This window comes from Temnothorax curvispinosus, unplaced genomic scaffold (genome assembly GCF_003070985.1).
Source record: "Temnothorax curvispinosus isolate PA1 unplaced genomic scaffold, ASM307098v1 QBEX01011225.1, whole genome shotgun sequence".
NCBI classification, from domain to species: Eukaryota; Metazoa; Arthropoda; class Insecta; order Hymenoptera; family Formicidae; genus Temnothorax; species Temnothorax curvispinosus.
In genome coordinates, this window is record NW_020221005.1 from 19215 (window position 1) to 41272 (window position 22058).

The 22058-nt window shown below is 37.7% G+C and overlaps 1 protein-coding gene across 6 annotated transcripts; it reads right to left on the reverse strand.

Annotated features, from left to right (window-relative positions):
* Positions 1-39: 39 nt before the first annotated feature.
* On the reverse strand, positions 40-21986 carry LOC112461265 (glycerol-3-phosphate acyltransferase 1, mitochondrial-like). 6 transcript variants are annotated; one of them, XM_025026438.1, is made up of 14 exons: positions 17597-17713; positions 15107-15912; positions 6834-6952; positions 6077-6255; positions 3626-3790; positions 3148-3542; positions 2615-3038; positions 2339-2504; positions 2003-2187; positions 1740-1929; positions 1442-1665; positions 1262-1372; positions 942-1134; positions 40-686 (listed from the first exon to the last, which is right to left on the reverse strand). In XM_025026438.1, the coding sequence occupies exons 2-14, from the start codon at positions 15166-15168 to the stop codon at positions 499-501; spliced, it is 2601 nt and encodes an 866-aa protein (XP_024882206.1). In that variant the 5' UTR covers positions 15169-15912; positions 17597-17713; the 3' UTR covers positions 40-498. The 6 variants fall into 6 exon arrangements, with proteins under 6 accessions (XP_024882206.1, XP_024882207.1, XP_024882204.1 ...); XM_025026439.1 differs by having other exon boundaries at positions 17615-17709; XM_025026436.1 differs by lacking the exon at positions 17597-17713 and adding an exon at positions 16375-17208.
* Positions 21987-22058: the final 72 nt, after the last annotated feature.

The window sequence follows — 22058 nt, forward strand, 5'->3', positions numbered from 1 at the left end:
TAAGCGAGATGTTAAATTGAATTAAGAAGACTATTAAAATATATGCACACAAAATTATTTTTATTAACAAGATAACTACAAACATCTTTCTGTGATATGTACTATTGTCTATTTATTCGTAAAAATATTTTATGATACAACCAACTTAGATCTATAGTTTAATCTTGCATTTGTACAGTTTTACATCGTAAAACAGGACTTTTAAGTATTTCATTGTGAATGTGAATCGCGCTTTTAGAAACATTCACAAGTGATATACTATATCGTATTTTTTAAATTTTTATCTTCACTCAAAGAAGCTATGTACAGGCTGTACGTACTTAAATATGTATTATAATACACATACTATTTATAGTTGTGTACTTAACACACCCACGAACGATGTCCGTAAAAAATATTGCCGGATACCCGGACGTATATCAATGAGATTTTATAAAAGATATAAAAAATAGTAATTCAAAGACTCTTTTTGACTAAAGTAGGAGGTATCATCACGTTTTAATCCATATTTCTGACCCACTTGAAAGGTGCTATGGTATCGTACACATTTTTTGTTGCCGCAGCCGTATCGCAATCCTCTTTCAAGTACAAAATTTTAACGTTATCTTGCATGTGGCACTCCAGGACATTCCATTTTTCGAAAAGCCTAAAGGAGTTCTTTATCGGATCGACGCATAAACTCTCTCCTAAAAATATTTCAATATAAAAACAACATTTTAGTCTTTCATTCAGTCATTTAGTCATTAATTTAGCGATTCAAGCTGCATATATTATTTTATACTATAAGCAATTTTGTGCAACGTAAAATTTTATATATATATATATATATATATATATATATATATAGTCAACAGAATTTTACAATCAATACATAATTATATTTTATATTATATCCAAATCTAAGCGGAATTGCTGAGTTTAATATACATTATATAACTTACCGTAGCTAACTACGCCTCCGTCTACTTTGGTTTTGATTTCACTCAATACTTCTTGAGTTAACTCTCGTTCACTGAGCGATCGGTCGACCAACTTCCTCAAATTGAATGCACTGCATGTGTACGTGTCAATTAACGGACGTAACATTGTATGTAGAAATTCCATGCGACTAGAATGTTCTGGCTTTAAGCTCAACTAAAAATAATTTAAAAACACATATAACTCATCAGATTATCCTTAACACATTTACATATATATGTGGTAATTTAAAGATTGGTATGTACATAGACGTTATTAGCGATGTTTAAGAAAAGAAATTTACTTTATATTCAATCTTTTGGATTTCCCGTTCTCTCGAGTACTCCTCGTCCGAACTATCATCAAAATTTCTCGCGTATCTTTTGCTCCAGAGTTCATCCTCCAGGTAAACTTGCTATTAAATCATTTTTTTGTTATTATGATAACCCACAGATTATTCAACTATCTATGAAAACAGACGTACCTCTTTCTGGGTAATAATGCCCTTATGCGAAAGATTCTGTATCGTTTCAATAACTATGTCTCTCAGTTCCTGGCAGGGCCGGCAGAAAATAAACTCATACCTAAGAATGTCACACAACTTAAGTGCTCGCTCGAGTATACTGTTTTGTAACACCGTAATATTGTTCTCTGCGATCGCGATCGGATTATTGAGCTGGGACTGCAATTCAGCATACAAAGCAGTTACTGAAAATACAACAAGATTGCGTTACAAAATTAAGCGGCTCGCCCTCCCTGATCCTAATTGTTTGGTGTCTTACCTACTATACTATCCATAACATAATACAACAACATAGTATTGCTGTAATACGACAGCTCGATCACATTCGGTAGAATCGACACAGGACGGATCGCTATGACGACGTTCGATTTGTAGGATTGATCGCCGTTAACAGCCTCGGTGATTTCCTGTCGCTGTTGCGTCACCAAACCCGGTCCCAAGATATCCAGCTACAAGTTTGACGATTAATAAATTTGTCCGTCTTTTCTTGTAACCAAATCGTTTCGCTTATCGTCTACCAACCGCGTGTTTAATGATGTCAACGCTCTCTCCGCAAAACGCTACGTTATTGTCAGCAAATTCCAACTCTTGTCTCATTGAGTCAAACGTTTCGACCAGTTTGTCTAATGTACAACCATCTCGGAACTTATTTAATAATAAAAATGCCACAACATTGGTTGACATAATCGGCATAGATTTAGACGAATCTGAAAGCAATTAAACGATGACTTCAGATAAATTCCGTGAGAGATTATAGGAATATCATATTGCAATCAACAGAAATATATCTATGTCAATAACATGTTTTATAAGATGGTAGAGTCGATAAAGCGAGTAATAATTATCATCTCGACTCACCATATACAACGTGTCGGGCGATGCTGTCCACCAATTGTCGTTGTTCTTCCACGATTACATCCGTACCGTAAAGAGACGAATTCGACATAGTGTATTTTAAAGGTCGTTCCGATGGATTTCTTAGAGCTAATTTATTTTGCTGAGCTTGGAACGTCTTTACCATTTCCTGTTGAAAATTATCTCTCCACATTAACAGTTCTCAATGTCATCAATGATGACATTGGATCAATCTTATTTGAAAAGAATTATCTCTTTCTCTCTCTCTTTCTCTCTTACCCTGAGGGAAAACGGTTGACAGAAATCGATTTTGACGATACCGTAACGACCCATTAACGTTGACCACATGGCTTTGATCGTCGACGTAAAAGTCTCCATTTTCTTTGGCTGTCCCAATTGTTCCCTAACGAAATTTCCGTCCACCAGTCGTTCGTAATTGATCGCTATAGGTATCAGAAACGCGTCCTCGATGGTGCCGTCCATGTACGCGTCGACGATAACACTCAGGATGCCACTCTTCGGCATACAAGGTTTCCCGGTTCTCGTGCGGCCACCTTCCACGAAGAATTCCATGTTATGTCCGGCACGAAGACTCTCCATGATGTACGTTTGAAGAGTTGCGCGATAGAGAAGATCCTTGCGTCCTGATTCTGGGTCAATACGACGTTTTATAAAGAAAGCACCCAGACCTCTCAGAAGCCATCTGCCAACCGATATTGAACGTATTGTTGAAAATATTCTCATAAATGTTAAAATCCTAAAATTAAGATCCTACAACTTAGACTAAGATCGATGTTAGATTCTAGACTTACCCAAAAAATGGAATCCTCAAGTTATCCCCCGCCGCGATCAATGGATTCCTTATATTATTTGCGACCATAAGGAAGCTGATCATTATGTAGTCCAAATGGCTGCGGTGGAGCGGCAGCAGCACGAGCGGTAGACCGGTATCATCCGCCTGCTTCAGCAGCTCTATTTGAGTGGGTAACATGACGGCGGATTGTAAAAAACAGGGCAACAGTTTGTACACCAGCCACGAGACTATCTTGAGGAGGGTGTCGCTGCATCTGCTCTCCATTTGCAGCAATATGTTCCTGGCCCTGGCTTTCGCCTTCGCGAGCGCTTTCTCCTCGCTGCAACCCTCATTATTGGCCGTCTCCCACGCGGTTAGCTTGATAGCGTCTTTTAATTTTTCATCATTCAAGACCTAACGGCATAGCGAGAACGAATTTAACAACGGTTATTCGGTCTTCTTCTGAGACTCTGACAGCTCACGAAAGTGAAACTTACCGTCCCCGTGACCATTGGATAGTCATATCTCTTGAAACTTAAGACACAAGATACGTAGTTGAATACCCTCGAGAAAAGCGTGGAACCTGGTGGAACCAACAGTATATTTATACCGTATGGCTGCTGCTGCTGCTGCTGCTTGAGCACGGATTTTACTAAGGTATCCTGAAACAAGAATCAAAATGAAAAATAGCCTTTCGTTCAGATTTAATGAAAAGAACGAGAAAATAATAAAAAATATCTAAAAAGCACATATGAAACATAAAATACACTAGAAACAGCTAATTTTAAAATAATTGAATGTGCTTCTAGTCTTTTAGTCACTACTTTTTGAGTCCTATTTAAAAAGTCCCCTTTTCCGACGAAGATCTTTAAGACATTCTGTATAAACGTCATAAAATGAATTGTTAAATTTTTATACTTTTATTAACTCACATTGTTTGGATATCCGCGAACGATAACAATGCGCCACCATCGTGATAAAAATCCACGTGATTCCTCGCACATGTTTCTTATCATCAAAATATCGAATACATGCTTATCAGTATATATGACAAATTATGTATTATTATTATTAGACGATAACGATTAGCTCGATAACGAACAATCGTTATCTTCAATAAACATGTAGGCCGCGTCAATACTTTTTCACCGCTTCAAACACAACTTTGCATATAAAAAAGAATTTCAGAATATAGTTCCTTACATCTGTTTTCTATAAAATTGTCATCGAATTATCGGGATAATTACAGTAAAAATTAAAAAAAAAATTCAGAGTTGTTTAATCATTAATCATAGCTTGTTTGAAATATACGTGGAACAACGGATCTCCCTCCTACGAATCTACTTTGGACAGAATTTTTCCTCTTCAAGATTAAGTGCCTCGGCACGAAGTTCACATTTATGCACGTGTCGATGCATGCGTGCCTGCGTGCTAATTGTTCTTATCCGGAGAGGGTCAAGTGATGAAAGACAACTGAAGCTTCGTTACATAATTAAACACGTGTCAGAGGACGTGTCCTCTAATTAGATAATAAGGCCATAACAGCTGCACCCTCTACGTCTGTCACGAAACCACTGTCGATTTACGCTAGATCATAGATTTCGGTTTATTGAAAGTAGAGTCCTACGGAATGCCGTTGGTCACTCGTTGCGCCATACACGCGAATGATTGCACACACACACACACACGCACACGTGTACGAGTTTCGCTAATTAAATGATCACGTTAAAAAAAAGTTTTGTCTCGGGATCGGTTGGATGTTTAAAGGCGATCGGTTCTTAAGCGACTTATTTGCGTCGTCGTTACACGTTGCGTGTTCTCCCACACCGTTGCAGTCCCTCTCGCAATACCGAAAATAGATCGCGACCGTAGGTGTGAAGGTGCGAACAAAACGCCTCGCAGACACTCTCCACTTCTCAAGGCGCGACTAGCGATTAACGCGGAATGTTGAAGAAAACAAAACCAAGGAAGATGCGCGAAGATTTGTCCGCGAAATCCACAATTCCGCGTGGTTAAGAGACTGATTGTGAGAGACGCAGCATCCAGCCGAGCGATCTCGATTAGATGTATTTTTAGTGAATGACCTATGTGTTGTTTGACGACACAGGAACCTTTCTCGCGATGTGAAACACCGATTACAGAGCTCGCGACTATTTCTCTTAAGTGAACTTTGCTATTGCAACGATGAGACTATCGTAACGCGTATCGTTTTCGTAAATCAAAATATAATGTATAATGGTTCTCGCGTATATAGATTAATTACCCTAACTTTGGATTCTAAACAGCATATAAGATAGCCTAGCACACCAAGTGATTAGACCGAATTTTAATTAAATAAACGTAATGTGTCTAATTGATCCTCAAAGCAAACTATAAAATACCTTCATTTATTTAAGCATCAAATCTTCCCATTTAAAATAAGGTTATAATAAATCTTGTATATTTTAAGCGCCATAAAAAAAAGAAGTTTTTTCTGACAGTAAAATGCTAAAATTTTAGGAAAAAAGGAATTAAAAATATTTATTTAGTACGACGTAAAAATAAATCTAATAAATAATATACATAAATAAATCAAATAAATCAAAACAAATCTATAAATTATATATGTATAGATGTTTTTTCGACTTCGTTATAAATCATGATTGATATAGCTCAAGATAGTCTCCGTACACGTCGCACCTGCGTCAACTTTATCGAACAATGGACCGAAAATGGCAATCAAAGTCGGAGCGACGAGGTCACTGATATTTAACGATAAGTTCGGTAAGTTAAGTGGGTTAACCGGCTGCTAGGCAGCTCCAATTCAACGGGCTCCGTACGCGCCCACGTGCAACGGATTAGATTGACGACGGTGAACACGCGAGGCATGGTCCGCCTGATGATCATCGCGCGCGTCTCGCTGAAAACAACGGGTCGCTGACGCAGCGGACTTGATAACAAAAACTCACCCTGGAAGCGGGCGTGCAGGTTCTGCAGCAGTAATGTAGGAACGAGGCCCTGTGTTTGATCAAGGGCGCCAGTGGTTCAGTCTCCTTGATGCTGTACAACGAGCTCTCGCGTACCTTGCGCGACTGCTCCCGATCCTGGATCTTCCTTCGGTGGAACTGCTGCCCGGCTCGTCGGAGACCTGCAATTGTATGGCGTTTAATAAGTTGAAAGTGCATCTCGTCGCGAACGGATTTCCGAAGAGATTCCTCGTCTAAATGAAAAAACGAAGAGGACTTCAGGTGTCTTAAGTTTCGCTTCTAGAATATAAGATATGATATATCAATTTCAAAATAAAGGCATTAAAACGACGACTCGTAAGATTATCAGATTAAATTGAAGATGTGAAGCTGATAGACCAGAACCAAGATAGACAGTCTGTCACTGATATGAATAAGTAATAAGTAGACTGCAGAATTCTGTTTGATGCTAACTCGAAAAAAAAGACTGACAATGAGAGTATATAATAATTACGTTTTAAGTCTGTGAAACAATGGTTACAATGTTTTATGACTCGAAACATTGCGTTAAATAAGGATATCTCCTATGTTGCAATCGGGAAACGCGCGTTCCATACTCGTTCGAAACCACGCTGCGAAAGAATGATCAGACTCGCGCGTCGATGATAGCTATCGATTGATCACAATTGTATATTCCCGCGGCACGCATTCTTACGTAAGAATAGCTTCGGAACGAAAGAAAAGAAAATTAGAAAATTACCGTCCAGGGAAAATCGAGTGGTCGTCGGTTCCGCATTTCGCGTCATTTCCGTCCTGGTTTCCCACTTGGCGTACACCTCCTGCAGACGCGTAGACAACACGTCTACCATTTTATTGGGTCTGCAATTAAAATACAATCAAATAGAAATTGGACGAGAAGGGAAAAAGAAGAAATTGTTTAGGGGACAAAAGGGGATATATACGCAGAAGGAAAATAGAAACTCTTAGAGAACGTATAATAAACGTTCAAATACGACGAACGATGAACGATTATTATTGGTATGATTGAACGGAAATTGGACGAGAGACAAAATTGAGAAAATTGATTAAGAAAAAAAAATTAGAGAAACGTAGAGAAAATAGAGACAAAGGCTCGTTGAAGATGAACGTCGAGATACAACGAATGATGAAGGCGCAATTATTTCCACGTGGCGGACACGACACACCCCTGCTATTATGCGTTTGATGAAAACGGATGCACACGCTCCGTCGCGATGCAGCGATTTATCGATTAAATTAATGAGCAGAGAAACGCGCGATCTGCCGAGATGCGAGATTGCGAATTGTTTTATGAAAGGTGGATATACGGTCGATCGAACCGAGATTCGCGATAGCGTGATCACGCACGACGGACTCCGACAATCGTCCCACATCCGCCGCATTAAACGATCCGTTTGAAAAATCAAGAAAGGAAGAAAAGCTGTTGCACAACTACAAAAGCAGAATGTAAAATAGCTCTTCAATCTTTACTTTAAACAAAATGGATTGTAGTATTGTAAACAATACTTATCCCTTCTTGTACTTTCTCTTTCTCAGATTCAAAGGTCGGAGGAAAAATATGCTACTCGTTTCTCCATGCCGAGAGCACATCGAGAGTTAGGAAAGTTTTAAAGGATTTTAAAACAAGTAACGATTTCCCGCTTAAGGGACTAACATTTTTCAATAATGATTTAATAATCTTATTTCCGCTTTGAGTGAACAAATAACAAAAATTTTTGGCAGCTTAAAAATTCTAATTAAATATTTATTTTTAAACGTTTCGTTGTTAAAAAACTTAAAGAAAGATCATCGACATGTACACTTAAATAAATCTTTTCGAAGTTCGGAATATATTGCGATTGATATCATACGTATAATTAATTAATTAATTAAATTCGAAGTATAGGTTTCAATGGAAATCCGCACGAATATAGAAAACGGGCTAACTAAGAATCAGGCGCGGTAAATGATGCGCGAAAGTTTTATTTATATTTTTATTTTACATATTTACCAACCCCTTTGACTGCGTGCCGACTAGATTTGTCAGACTTGAAACACAGCTCCGATTGGAGTAGTAAAATTCTCCCCCCCCCCCTATACCTAATTAAATCGATTCAATTTAATTTTTAATGCTATATGCATCTAAATAACTATAAAGAAATCATTGTGAAAAATATTAACTCAGCCAGGGTTCGAACCTGGAACTTCCTTCATTCCGTGAAGGTGACGACACCTTCTAAGGTAATATTTTTCGCGATAATTTCTTTACAGTTATTTAGATGCATGTAGCATCAAAAATTAAATTGTATCGATTTAATTAGGTGTAGGGGGGGATTTTACTACTCCAACCGGAGCTGTGTTTCAAGTCTGACAAATCTAGTTGGCACGCAGTCAAAGGGGTTGATAAAAATGTAAAATAAAAATATAAATAAAACTTTTGCGCGTCATTTACCGGTACCTGGTTCTTAATTAGCCCGTTTTCTATATTCGTGCGAATTAATTATACACTCTACGTGTCGGATAGTTGTCAGATAGTTACAAAATGCAAAAGGAGAAATCATTAAACTCGTTTAATTGCATGCAAAAATCGTTCATACGTGAAATGTGATCGATTCATTCATAGACGACAAACAAATCGATAAATAATTCCGTTACGCGTTCTTAATCGATGACAGCTTTAATTACGAAACGATACATCTCGCGCAATGAATTTCCACTTGTAAATTACGTAACCACAGCGCGATGCTCTTTAACGTTTGTTCATTTCTAACACAATATAGAGCACTTTGTATTTACGATTTAACTGCGATTGCAATTTCTTCTGAGTTATCTGAGCTTTCGTAGTATTTAAGCGCACGTTTAAGCGCGGTAAGCAAAAATATAAAATAGTCTACGCAACAAATGCTTTTTCTCACTTTTTCTGCATATACGGCGGCGTCGCGTGATTCTCGGCGTATTGCATCGTACGCAGCAATCGCCACGGACTGTACTTCATAGTGATGGTTCAGAGGCGAAAGATTGCCAAGAGTTACCGTCGATTAGGCTCGTACGATCCCGACAATGGCGTAGTAAGTCTAGGGTTACGCGAGAGAAACACTCGGCTGGGAGAAAATACAGCGAGTGCCTCCTCAAGAAAAGCCTCAAGGAAAAATACGCTAAAAATGTAATATTAATTCATGAATGTTATAATTGACGTGTGACATAATTGTCCAATTTTTTCTCATTTAATTTCTTTGTCCTTTGTCAGCGATTATCCACTTTCGAAGAGTACGTTTGACAAGGTCGAACCAGATCTTATCCTTGCCCTCTTTTCGCGATACGGGCGATACTAATTGATCCTGGATGCTGGTACTGGGTTTATTTTACATGAACAACCACAGTTATCACAATCTTCCTTTTCTTGCAGTTTAATGAATGCTCAAGTTTAATAACTGATTATTAATTTTATTACAATCCATTAATAATTCTTTTATTTTTTGCTCGCGTAGATATTCCGCTTTTATACATTTCGCGTCTTTTGTCCAGAATGACATTTGTGCACGGATATAGATTTAGTCTTGAACATTTCGTATACAATAATAATAACTACATAATAATAACTACACATCAAAATTCAAACTCGGTCAAATTACAGCACAGTTTCAGCCTTCGCTTTGTGCAATTGCTCTTTTCATGTATTACGAAAAGAAAGAGGAAAAACATGCCTATTATAAAATAAGAGTGTTTTGGACATTCGCCTCGGAAAGAAAGGCAGTCCAATAATGTGATAATTGTCACTTTCCTCTCCTCTTTCGATAATAGCAACCGGGAAAAGTACGCTGTAACTAGCCTGACTTTTCTTTTGTTTTCAACGCCTTCGATGTCGGAATACTCCGTGACGGAAGCGTGATAACGCCGGCATATGCGCGCGAACGTAATATAATAATTGCCTGTTCAGCAAACGACCTTTCAAATTAATCGTGCAGTGCCGTTTATGATTAATTTATAATACGACTTCTCGCAGCATTAGATTAGATTAAAGAGATGGAAAAAAAAACAAAGTATCCCTCGATAACTCCGAGACACACGTGTTACATATGTGGTAAAGCATCGCGCGTATTAATCGCGACTTCTCTGATGACATTCTGGAAGATAAAAGAAAAAGAAGAGCAAGCTGCTGCAAAGTGTAAATGGAAGAACTTCTCATATGTTGATGTATGACGAAATATAACATTTTCGTGTCATATTCGTAATGGTCGGCGACGATTGCGCAGTGTCAATAAACAACTTTTACATGCGGTAAAAAAGAAGCTTGAGGTCTACGATCTTTTACGAAAGTTTTAATCCGAAAGCACGTTCAAATTCCGCTTTTCTATTTCTATAACCGAAGAGAAGTAATAGTTAAGATTTACTTATCGGGGGGTCATTGATAATACAAAGAGCAGCATAGTAGTTAGTACAATTTGATTTTGGAGCTTTGAGTAATTTTCTAAGTAGCAGTTTTAAGTAGCTTTTAAATAGCTTTAAGATAAGCTTCTAAATTATTTGGAGAACAATTTGTTCAAGGAAGAAAAAAAATCAAGAAAGAAACTGTTTTTTAGTAATTGTAACCTATGTTTCTAATTTATATCCGAATGTGAAACGCAACAAAGGAGCTGGGCCGGAGTCCATTTTAGAGTAAATAAGCAAAGGTAAAGTACTACACGTTATAAAAAAGACTTGATATTTTTCTCTTCTAACTTATTTTTTAATACACTTCGAACCAAACACAAGTTTTTAATCGAGCCCGTACACATAATCGAGCAAGTAAATGTAAGCCAATAACATGTAAACTTATCGTGAACCGGTCTCGCATGTTTCTGCTACGAGTTTGTTTGTGAAAAAGTCGGTTGATTTAATTTCAAGAGAAAAAAAAACGCAAAATCAATCATACGCGTATAGAATCTTCGGTCACACGATCCTTTCCGTACGGATGTAATATCGCATATCGGTTATATATGTGTGTACACATAAACGGGGATTAGATGTTGCTCTCTATGTGAGAAAGGAGTGCATCTTGCATTCGCCACCGCGCGATCTCAGCTGATCTGTCTGAAATGTCTATGTGTATGTACATTATACGTATATGCGGTGCGCAATGAAGTATTAAAAAAAATCGCCTCCGCAGAAAATGATCCGGTTATGCCTCTGCGGCTCTGTACCGCAGACAGGATGGTCATTTTACAAAGCGAAATATGTGTTATTACAGTCCTTCTACGTTCCTTTTATGTAAAAAAAGATAATAAGATGTCACGGAGGTTAATTAGAATTTCCTTAAAGCTAAAACGTTACCGACATAATCAGGTCAGAAGTTATTTGTTTTCAACTTCCAAAAATATAATTTAGTGATCGTAAGTCAAAAGGCGTTCACATTGTAAGTCAATTAATTAATTTATCTCAGAGGGAAAAGTGTAAATCAACAGACTTTCGCAAGAGACAAATGGTTTCAGAGAATAGGAAAAAGTGTATCGATAGGGGAGTTCTTCAATATCAAATGTAATATTGAAATGTCGCGACAAAGACGAATGTTGTACCACGATATTGATGATCATGCGGATGACCGATAACCGACGCACGTCAATGATACATCAGAGGACGACGGCCGTGTTTACAGCTGCTAAAAATAAGACGAGTAAGAGCAAGAACCAAGAATCTGGACCCGGTTAACAATAATTGTCAAAGTCCACGCTGATAAGTCTATCACGCCACGCGTGTAACGCGCGTTCACGAGGGGAAAAAAAGGAGTTCGGAGGAAACGAAGAGAGCGGAAGAGAACGATGCCGCGATTATACGTAATTCAAAAGATGGAGATTGCCGCCTCGGAAAATAAACCATTAATGGCTCTTGAACGTTGGACGGAAACGATAAACAAGTGAGAATACGGGAACAAAGTATTAGTCACTTGTGCATCCTTCAGTTCTTGGAGCGTCCAAGAACTTTATAGAAAACTTTATTAGAAAAAGCTTAAAAATGTCCGAAAAATTATTCTTTTTATTCTGGTTCCGATTATATCCCTTCAAACTATCCTTTAGTCTATTATTTTAAAAAATGTCTTGAGAGATTAGCTGATCGGTCATGGAACAATTAGCTTCCTTTTAAATTTTAGAAGAAAATTATTACTTAAATTTCATAAGACACATTTCGCAATACGCATTAGACGCAAATGTGTCATAGTATGTTATTACGTCCACAATGCGTTCCCAGCCAAAGCAAAATTTATTTAAATTGTTCGTCCGGTATGGCTCGAGAAAATGATATAATGTATAATCAATATTCAATGAATACGAACAAGCAATACGAATACCAATACGAACAGCTATTTTTTAGTAGATAACAATTTCTTGTGTATAAATATATAATATATATAAATAATTCTTATTTACTAAAAAAGAATTGCAAACGTCAGGAATGTTGAAAGGCTAATGAACTGGCTCGTCTCTTCAGTTTCCTCTTCGCGTATTTTCGGTAAACTACCATAACAGTTCTTTGTAACCAAAAGATCAAACGAGCGTGCTAAATATTAGCAAACAATGTTGTGTAAACTGTGCTTTTACTCTGAAATCGCGGGACATTTATCTTGAGCGTAGATCACGCTCATTAAACGCTCGTTGCTGTTTTACTACAATAGTTTCCTCGACGAAGATCTATGAACTTATTTCCGTCATGGCAGGTCAGGTTATCGACATCGGAACTCCTGCATAACAAAATGTAAATCACGCGCATCTAAATCACGCGCATTACGTCACTGACCTACATAATTCAATGGTTAATCAAATGATACAATCACAATGGAAATTACCGATTAATCGCAACAAACAATGAGAGTTTGGCGTACGTCAATAGCAAAGTTAAAAATACTGTTACTGAAATTAGATAAATAAAGGATCGCTTGATTTTCGCGGTAGTAGTTTTAAAATGCAACTTATCTCTTTTTTATTAAAAAATTTATAAATCCCAAGAGATTGCAACAACGATCGAATTGTCGTCAAGAAAAGGAAATGTTATGTAACTGGAATAAAACTGGATTCAAATCTAAATAATTGCGTAATGATTATTTTGGACAATTCAGGTGAATTATTCGAAACAAAAATATATTTGTCGGCCCCGGTTTGGCATAAACGTTAAATATGTGATTACGTTGCCTGCGCCGCTAAGGGAAAGGAAAATTACCGTCGCCCTTGCATGTATCAGCATAGGAATCATGCTCGACAAGATGCGGCTGGCGAATAATGGAGAGCAAGGTTGCGGCGAAATCGTGCACAATGCACGTGCGTTTCAGCATAATGGGTGAGCGGCAACACCGGGTGGATAATCAAATCAAACGTGCGTTTTCGCGGAATTACGGAATCTACTTCTCTAACAAGCAGCAAATATATCGAAATTCCAAGCATAGCTTCCGGTAGCCGTCAGCAAGTGCACACGCACTCATCAATAGCTCTCCGATCAGATTTCACAATCAGATTAGCATTCGAATAATTAGAGCGATTCTTCACAAGGAGGGTTTATTCTAAAAGACTATACCTTTAAGCGGGTTATTAACAGAGTTAGAAACCAGAACGCAATGAATGAAGTTTCTTTAGTCTGACTGAAAAGAGAGACTACAAAATAATACATATTTTATAAAAGTTTGTTATAATTATTTTATAAAAAGACGCTACCAAGATTAATTTCGTTAATCATTAATATTATTCATGCAGAAGCAAAAATATTTTTACTACAAATAAAAAATATCAAATATAAAAATATGGTGAATAAAAAATAGTAAGAGATTATCGAAAAGTATTTGTCAGATACTGTAAGCGCTAAGAGGAAATAGATAACATGTTTTTCGTGATACATCTGGCCCATCTGGCCTAATCTTTCGAGTCAATCTAGCATCAGCATATGAGGACGTTCTCGTCAACGATTATGAGATATTTATATGTCATTTCCGATAATGAAATAAACCTTCCTATCACGTGAACGTTTCCAAAAGAAGGAAGATAAATTATTGAACATTGGACTAAAATATTGTTGAACATTGGACTAAAACAATCAGATTTAAAGTGGATTAAGTAGATGTTGTCTTGCGTGATTTATCATTAATCAGGGAATCAATCAAAATTATTTTACCACATGAAAAAATTGTCTTGCGTAAACGAAGGAAAAAATATAGATAATATAGCGCGTACCAGATCTATGTTCTTCCAATGTTCCTTTAATTGTACCTATATACATAATGGAGTTCTAACCGAGAGAAATGGTAGTTGCTCGACGTAATAATAAAAATTAAAAAATTTTAAATTAAATCGCAGACAGAAAGAAGTGTAGTTTGATGTTGCAAACGCAACTCCGTTTCTCTGTTTTTATTCAAGAGTCAATGAAAGACGACCGCAAAGCGAAGGAAAGTGAAATTCTTTGTCACGTCGCGTCGGAAGTGCATGACTTTAATACTAAACTAATTATTACATTTCAGAACGGTTGTATATATATAAAAATATCATATATAAGAGGGTACTATAAATTCTGTGATAATTAGAAAGTATAAAACATAAGAAGTTTCTGTTTTATATTGAGTCATTTAGCGTTCAAGCGCGAAGATATATCTTCATCAATAAAATGAGCATAAAATTGGCGACGAAACTAGACACAGTCTCTCTTCTTCCCCACAAACCTATTTACATCATTAACAATCCGAGGCTCGATAGCTTACATTTTAACGCTGAAAACGGTTGTTTGATTCGTGCTAACTTTCTTCGAGAAAAACTCGAAATCAGACAAACGCATTCATATATTAAATCGCGCATGAATATGATAATGTTCCATTCATTTGTGTATTTGGTGATTTGATTCCTTTTATAAAATCGCCAACGCTTTTATAGAATGCAACGTGTGGGATACCGGTAATTCTATAAAAGATTTGAAGGTTTTATAAAATCATCGCTTTTCAATCCGCTTTTAAAAAAACATCTAAATCACTGACAAGAATCATTAGTCTTATTTATAAAACTGATTTACCTGAGATTAAAGAAATAGCAGATTACTCCGCAGAAGAGGAAGATCTCGATGAGGCCGTCCATCCTCGTTTACGACGCAAAGTGATCCGGTACAAGGGCAAAACGAAAAAAAGAAAGGGAAAAAATAACTGTTCTATGCGCACTACACGTCTGTCAATCGATCAGATGCTGCACGTCGATGCCATGATCGTTTCCCACGATCGGATCGATGATCAGCAGGGTCGCGGGATCGTCGGCACCATCGATCGTGCGGCCCGTGAGATCCATCGATCGGGGAGTTGCGCAGATCGCTCGCGAGCGAGTGAGCGGAGGGTCGCGCCGATCCCGAATTCCCTGACGGCCGGGCGATTAGGTACCGTAGTACGATCGCGCCAGTCCAGCCCGGTCGATCCGGTGTCGTCGACTATCGTCGACTTTCTACCGCAAGCACGTTAAGTAACCACCGAGCGAACCGAGCCAAACCGAACCCGCTCCGCTCCGCCGCCACCGCCACCGGAGGACGGTTCACTGACTCACTGACTCCGCTGCGCGGCGAGGATGATGGTGCGGTAGGCCGGCCGTATTGTTGCATGCATGCGTGCGTGCATTCGAATGCGTTTTTCAAGGTACATCCGTCAAGGGGAGCGGAGCTAGCGCATGACCTTCTGGATCACGCGAGACGGAGGGGCCCGAGCGGGAGCTGCACGAAGGTCCGGATCGCGGAGAGCGGATTCTCCCCGTCAGTCGATCTGGACGCAGGCCGGCCAGATCGACTTCAGCTGTGGAACGTCCGGTCCGATGCAAATTGCAGCGCGATCGACGATCCCTCTGAAGAAGCACGAGGATAAAAAAAAAATAGAATAAAAGAGCGTTTACTCGCACGCTCGCGTGATTCTTGAGAAAAATTATGTTAAATTATGTTACTCTTTGTGACAATTAGCTACGGTTGTCGCCTAAGCAAGTCTAAAATCAAAAAGATCAAAAGATGAAGATTATCAACGATGTTGATTATAATTAGCAGCGTTCTAAAAAGAATATATATGCGTGAGAAGATATGTATATTTTCAAGTTACACGCGTCTTCTTACTCTATACAATTTATTGGACGATCTTTATCACGCTGAAAGTTTCTGCGACGATATGCGAAGGTGAGAAACATGATAAATTTTGAGAGATGAATACTTATACATGAAAAATTGATTCGTCTTCTATTCAGGAGCAACCTGAATGCAAATTGTCACCGAGCAACAAGAATTGTCATCGTGCGGTCAGAAGAAAAGTGAAGAATTACTTCTCAGCGTTTTATTGAAGCAGCCTCAATACGGTCATCCTTAGAAGTTGGGAATGAGAAATGCGGACGCATTATGCGGACGCATATTCAAATGGATTCTGATCAATAGATAAAAGAGCAACGTTATTTATGCGCGTACGATTATTTAGATGACTTTAGATTTTAATTGTAACACTCGGCACGAATGTCGTTCCTCTATAAGTACGTATAATAAACGATAAATATAAAGATATACTTCGTTTTTTATTTTTGCTTTAAGTGACCGCTATTTTCCTGTTTTACCCTACCCAGGATCTTATGTTATACTCGAAAAATTGATGCAAGTCTATTTCATCATTATGATTATATTTATTGATTAGAGATGCATAAGTCTTTTGGTTCTCTTAATCGCTTAACACGAATCGTTCTTATAACAGGAATTTAATTTTACTAAGCAATGCAACTTGCAGGATAATATTTTCTCGCTTTTCCCGTTTAGTGTCTTATTGGTGAACTTGACTACTCGATTTTGCTCGCTTAGATACCGCGTATCATCTACTGATCACTAATACGATTTTATTCTATACTCTGGGGTTTGTTAAAAAATCTATTAAATTAAAACTGTGAGTTCAATTTAACTCTCTTTCGGGCCCTCTGTCTCTATCTTTCATTTTTCTATATTCGCGTTCACGAATTTCCTATCTTATTTCGTGTATTCGTACATATTTACCGCAATGTTTCATCTCTCATATTTCTCATATTTCACTCGTTCGAAACAGTTCCGAGATAATTGTAGAAGCTAAAACGTGCTCCTCGACCCGTGAGACTTTCTCTGTTCGTTGGGTTCTCGACGGTCTGAAAGACAATCCCCAGGAAAACCCACGACTTTCACGTGTTTAATAAAAAAAAACCACACACACACACACACAATTAAATGAAAATTAAGCTCGAATTAGCGTCACGCACTCGTGCGATGCGATCGTGGAAATTCAGAATGGAAAGCGCACCGTCAATAGCGGAAGTTTGTCGATGAACTCTAGCGATCATTAACAAGATCGACGAGGCGAGTAGAATAGCAACGTTGCAACGAAGACATTTGGATTGCGTTCCAATTGGGGAATCAATCGTGAAATTTGCCACGAGGAGAAAGATTTCCACGAAAAACAATTAACGAGACCGTAATATATCGTGCATAATTTTTTTTTAAATCGTAAGCTTCGAAGATGAAGAAGATGTGGACCACCTAAAGTCGATCTTAAACCTTCTGAAGCCTGACGAAATCCTCGGAACGACTCGAATTGCGGATAAATCGTTACGCGAGCGTGCGATCAGTGCGGGGGTGTCACTTGTCCGATTAGCTTTTTATTGACAATTAACGGTGTTTAAAGATGCACGTCATCCGACGACGCGGCGATCTGCGACTCGTTTCGACGTGAGTGCCGGAGAGCGGACGGACCGCGACTGCATCCGACCGCGTTCACGGGATGGCATACAACCGAGAAGAAGGTCGATGATGCACTCGTGATCTACAATGCGTTTCTACGCGATTCCCCCGGAGTTCCGGTTTCCGGTATCATGGAATCGAGAACTTTATAGTTCTCGAGCCGTTATTTTGCGCCACGACGCGCTCGGAGGTCCCGAGGAATAAAAGAGGAGACGAAGAGGAACCGAACGGTGACGTTTCATGTTTTTAATCGCGGCAGAATCGCGTTACTCGGACACGACCAATCGGGTTACACCAGTACTTGCGACAGAAGCGTGCTTTTAATTGCCGCTGTTCCCGATGATACACCACTAAACAACCGCGTGTTTATTGCGATTAACGAAGAGAATGCGCGAGAATGTATAGATACAAAAGCGTTGAGATGACGTCCCACTATACCTAAGTCTCTACTGAATTTAAAAGAGAAAGAGAGAGAGAGAGAGAGAGAAAGAAAGAGAGAGAGAGCAGGATAACAAAAGTGTATCTATCTGAAGGTCCTTTCTCAAAAATATCGTATTCCTAAATAGGGTAGACACTCCACTGGTATAATTTTGATTAATATTTCTTTAACATTAGGAATTGGTAATTATGTATATGGTGATTATGTATGAAGATATTCCCAGTGCGTGTATTTATATAACATTTATCTTATATTTAGATAAGTGGGCGTCTCGCGTTATGCGAAAATAAAATGCAATAAATTTGTGTATGAAAGTCACAGAAATATAAAAAAAATGTATGTTCTCCTAATTGTAACATTATTTCTTTTTGTTATAATAAATACAAGATAAAATATTAGTTTTACTTTTTAATTATAACAATTTACTTTTTTTAACTAATATTTAAAATATTAATTTGCTAATATTTTTAAATATGAACGATAATAAAAAGCTTTTGTACTTTACATTTTACAATTTTGCAAATTTTGCAAAAATGTATTATTATTTTTATCAATATTACCCTATAAATTTAGAGGTAACGTTCCCCAAATCCATGGGATAACACTCATAAAATAATAATACAGCACTTATATCCAATATTCGCTACGAACTCCACTAATGTCCATTTCTACCAATGCCGATTAACTTTATACGCGGTTTAACTTACTTTTTATCCTTTTCTAATATTAGAAATTAGAAAAAGATAAAAAGTAAATTGAACCAAAATTAAAGTTAATCCGCATTGGTAGAAATGGACATTTCAAGAAACTACGTAAATAAAGTTGTTTCAGAAATTTAAGGTTAATGTTTCTCTAATAGTAAAATCGTTAATATCGATCGAAATTATTAAATTAATTTAGTACGAGGCGCGTGTACACGATCGAAGTCTATTTTTGTTTCGTCGATTGTACGCGCAAGGACGCTGCCTTGTCCAGCTTCGGACTCTACTTAGAAAATGCTGGACGAGATCCGACGTACCTATCGCGACGGCCTGTTCCGTGCCGCGCGAGCCCGTGAATTAATCCCATTGAAAGCCATTAGGCGTTTTATAACGGTCCTCATTGTGCGCCAATTTGCGAATGTGCATTAAAATCGCGGACCGGCCCCGACCGTCCGGGAAGGCTACATCTGGCTATATCTGTGATTTATGCGAGATATACTAGCTTCGTCGCGTATGAAACGTCGATTTTACGCTAATATCGCGCAATGTTGATCAGGAATCGTTTGTTTGGGTAAATATACACGCACATAACGCGCCTGTTAAAGTCGTTCTACATTAGTCGCAAGTACCCAACGCACGAACGCAAGCAGTACCACTTCCTGTCCCATATAGCAATTACAAGATTTGATCAAATCCAAAATTTACGTCTTTGCCATCATCTTCATGAACGTTCACGTCCAGAGATTCATCTTTTCTCCATTCCAAGTCACTTATTATTAAAATACAATTTTTTAACTTATCAATATCTTTACGGGTTACAATAAAACACGAAACGAACGAGCAAGTCAAATAGACAACGGAGCTCGATGCTCATATTGCCTGTCACATATCGCAGAGACGCAAATTTTAGATTTGGTCAAACCTTGTGATTGCTATTTGCGACTACGTTACAACCGGATGTGGTATACTGATGCTTGCAAAGAAAGCAATACTACTTACTTATACTATTAGCAATTCTGCTTGCTTAGGACATATTGATAACGACATTTTTACGACAAATCTGTTCTTTGATTGGTTATGACTTAGGTACGACTGCAGTGTAAGAGCTCAAATTGCAAGCCTCTTGCGACTTACGACAATATGGATTGCTTGCGACTAATATAGAACGACCTTTTTGCGTGCCATTCGAAACAACTTTTTCCTCGCGTTTTTATCAGTAACGAAATCGTAATTCTTGCGATCCACGAATGCGTAGTAATAACATGTTACGCATACATAGGAATAGTAAGAAATAACTATCTTTGTTGTTACTTTGCAACGTAGGCATGACAAAAAAAAGCTATTACGCACAAGTATGTTTATAAAGGGCAATTTTACAAATGGATACTAATGTTTCTTTGTAATTGCTTCTACTGAAAAAATTGCGGATATATATGTTCCTTCATAGCACATGAAAAGGAAACACGAGTTCGATCGTTCTTAATAAGATGACAAGGATAATCAAGTGTAATTAGTGCAAATCGATTGAAATGGATACGTTATGAAATAAAAAATCTCTCATTAACGTAATTGTATAATTTGCCTGTTTTATGATCTGCTTAGGTTAAATTTAGCGGTTTAGTAGATTTTCCGTGTGTTGTCATGAATTTAAGAACAAGCAGATAAATAAAAACTTGATTATCTGAAATAAGCGATAGAACGGAGCGAGACGAGAAAGCGTATATAACGCAGGAAAATATAGAATTTTTTTTTCAAATATTTACATTGCTTGATTTGTTGCAATATATAACGTTTATGAAAAATAAGCTTCCAGTATTTTTTCAACTCAACTCAGTATTGATTTGTAATTCTATTTTTTTGGAGCTTAACTAGGTATTAATTTATAATACTTAATTAAAAAAAAAAAACATGAATGTATGGCGTATGCGAATGCGACAACTACCTTCTTGTAACAACTAAACGTAAAAATGGCTACTGCTGCGCGTAGCATAAATGATTAGGTATCAAGCATATCAAAGCACTTGTGATGCAATTCCATTAATAGAAAATGCATGTTCGTAAAATAACATTAAAAACGTGTTGAAACTTAACAAGATCATATGCAATTAGAGACTAATGTTAATAATACAATATCTGTTAAAACGTCATTTTTTTTCGGTGTAGATATTTATGTATGTAAGTAGGATCAATAGACGTGGTTAAGTGTTAAGTCTAATGACAAATATACATGCTTCAGTCTTCAAAATTTTTAAACTAACTTCTTCAAAAATCTCTTACTTACTCCGATAATCACTAGTTAATCTTATTATTATTTCATTATTTTATTTTAGGTAATGAATTTTATTATAGTATAGACGTATACTGGAATATGTAAGTATATTGAATAGATACGTAATTAATTAGTAAAATTATAATCAATTATAACAAATATATACACAATTAATGTATTAAAATATGCTATCAATATTTTCTGACTGAGGGAGAATACCGTTCACAAATTTCGGTAAATCATGGTGATTACGTCCGAATCCATGGGCGGTATTCATAGTCGGATCTTATATCGAAGATCATCTTTAAGTCTGGTCAAAAGCAGTCCGGACTCTTAGGACTTAAGACTCCGTCCAGCCAATCAAATGACCGTATCAGCAACTTGAGAAGGCGGTCTTGAAATAAAATCCGACTCGAATACCGCCCCATGTCTTCCTCGAAAGGAGAAAGTTAGTCAAACGTAATTTCTGTAATTTCTCTCATAATACAATGAACCTTTTCCAACCAAACTGTTATTAGCACGTAACTCGTGTTACCGTGCGCATCAGATGAGATTGGAAATACAATCGAGTCACGCGACACGCGAGAGAGCATTTCCGGACTTCGGGCTACGTAAAGTCACTATCAACATAACCTCTCGTGTAACGCGGTTGTAAACGCGATCCAAATGTGATAACGGTAACTCACCTCTCTACGAATGCTCGAATAGGATTCCCTCGCTCGCGATTCAGCTACCGTGAATGAGAATCGGACGATTGCACGCGTATCACGCGATCAGCTGATGTAAACGTAATGCGCGCATGGACGCATGGACGCCCACGATCGGGAGCGGTGATATATATGGCACATGAAT

What these genes read in the sequence shown, in the direction of transcription:
- LOC112461265 (XM_025026438.1), bottom strand. Translation starts at nt 15,168, where the DNA reads ATGGACGGCCTCATCGAGATCTTCCTCTTCTGCGGAGTAATCTGCTAT. An exon ending in GCATTATTACCCAGAAAGAG is followed by an intron (nt 1,373 to 1,441) that starts GTACGTCTGTTT and finishes ATGATTTAATAG; the next exon opens with CAAGTTTACCTGGAGGATGA. An exon ending in TCCAAAAGATTGAATATAAA is followed by an intron (nt 1,135 to 1,261) that starts GTAAATTTCTTT and finishes AATTATTTTTAG; the next exon opens with TTGAGCTTAAAGCCAGAACA.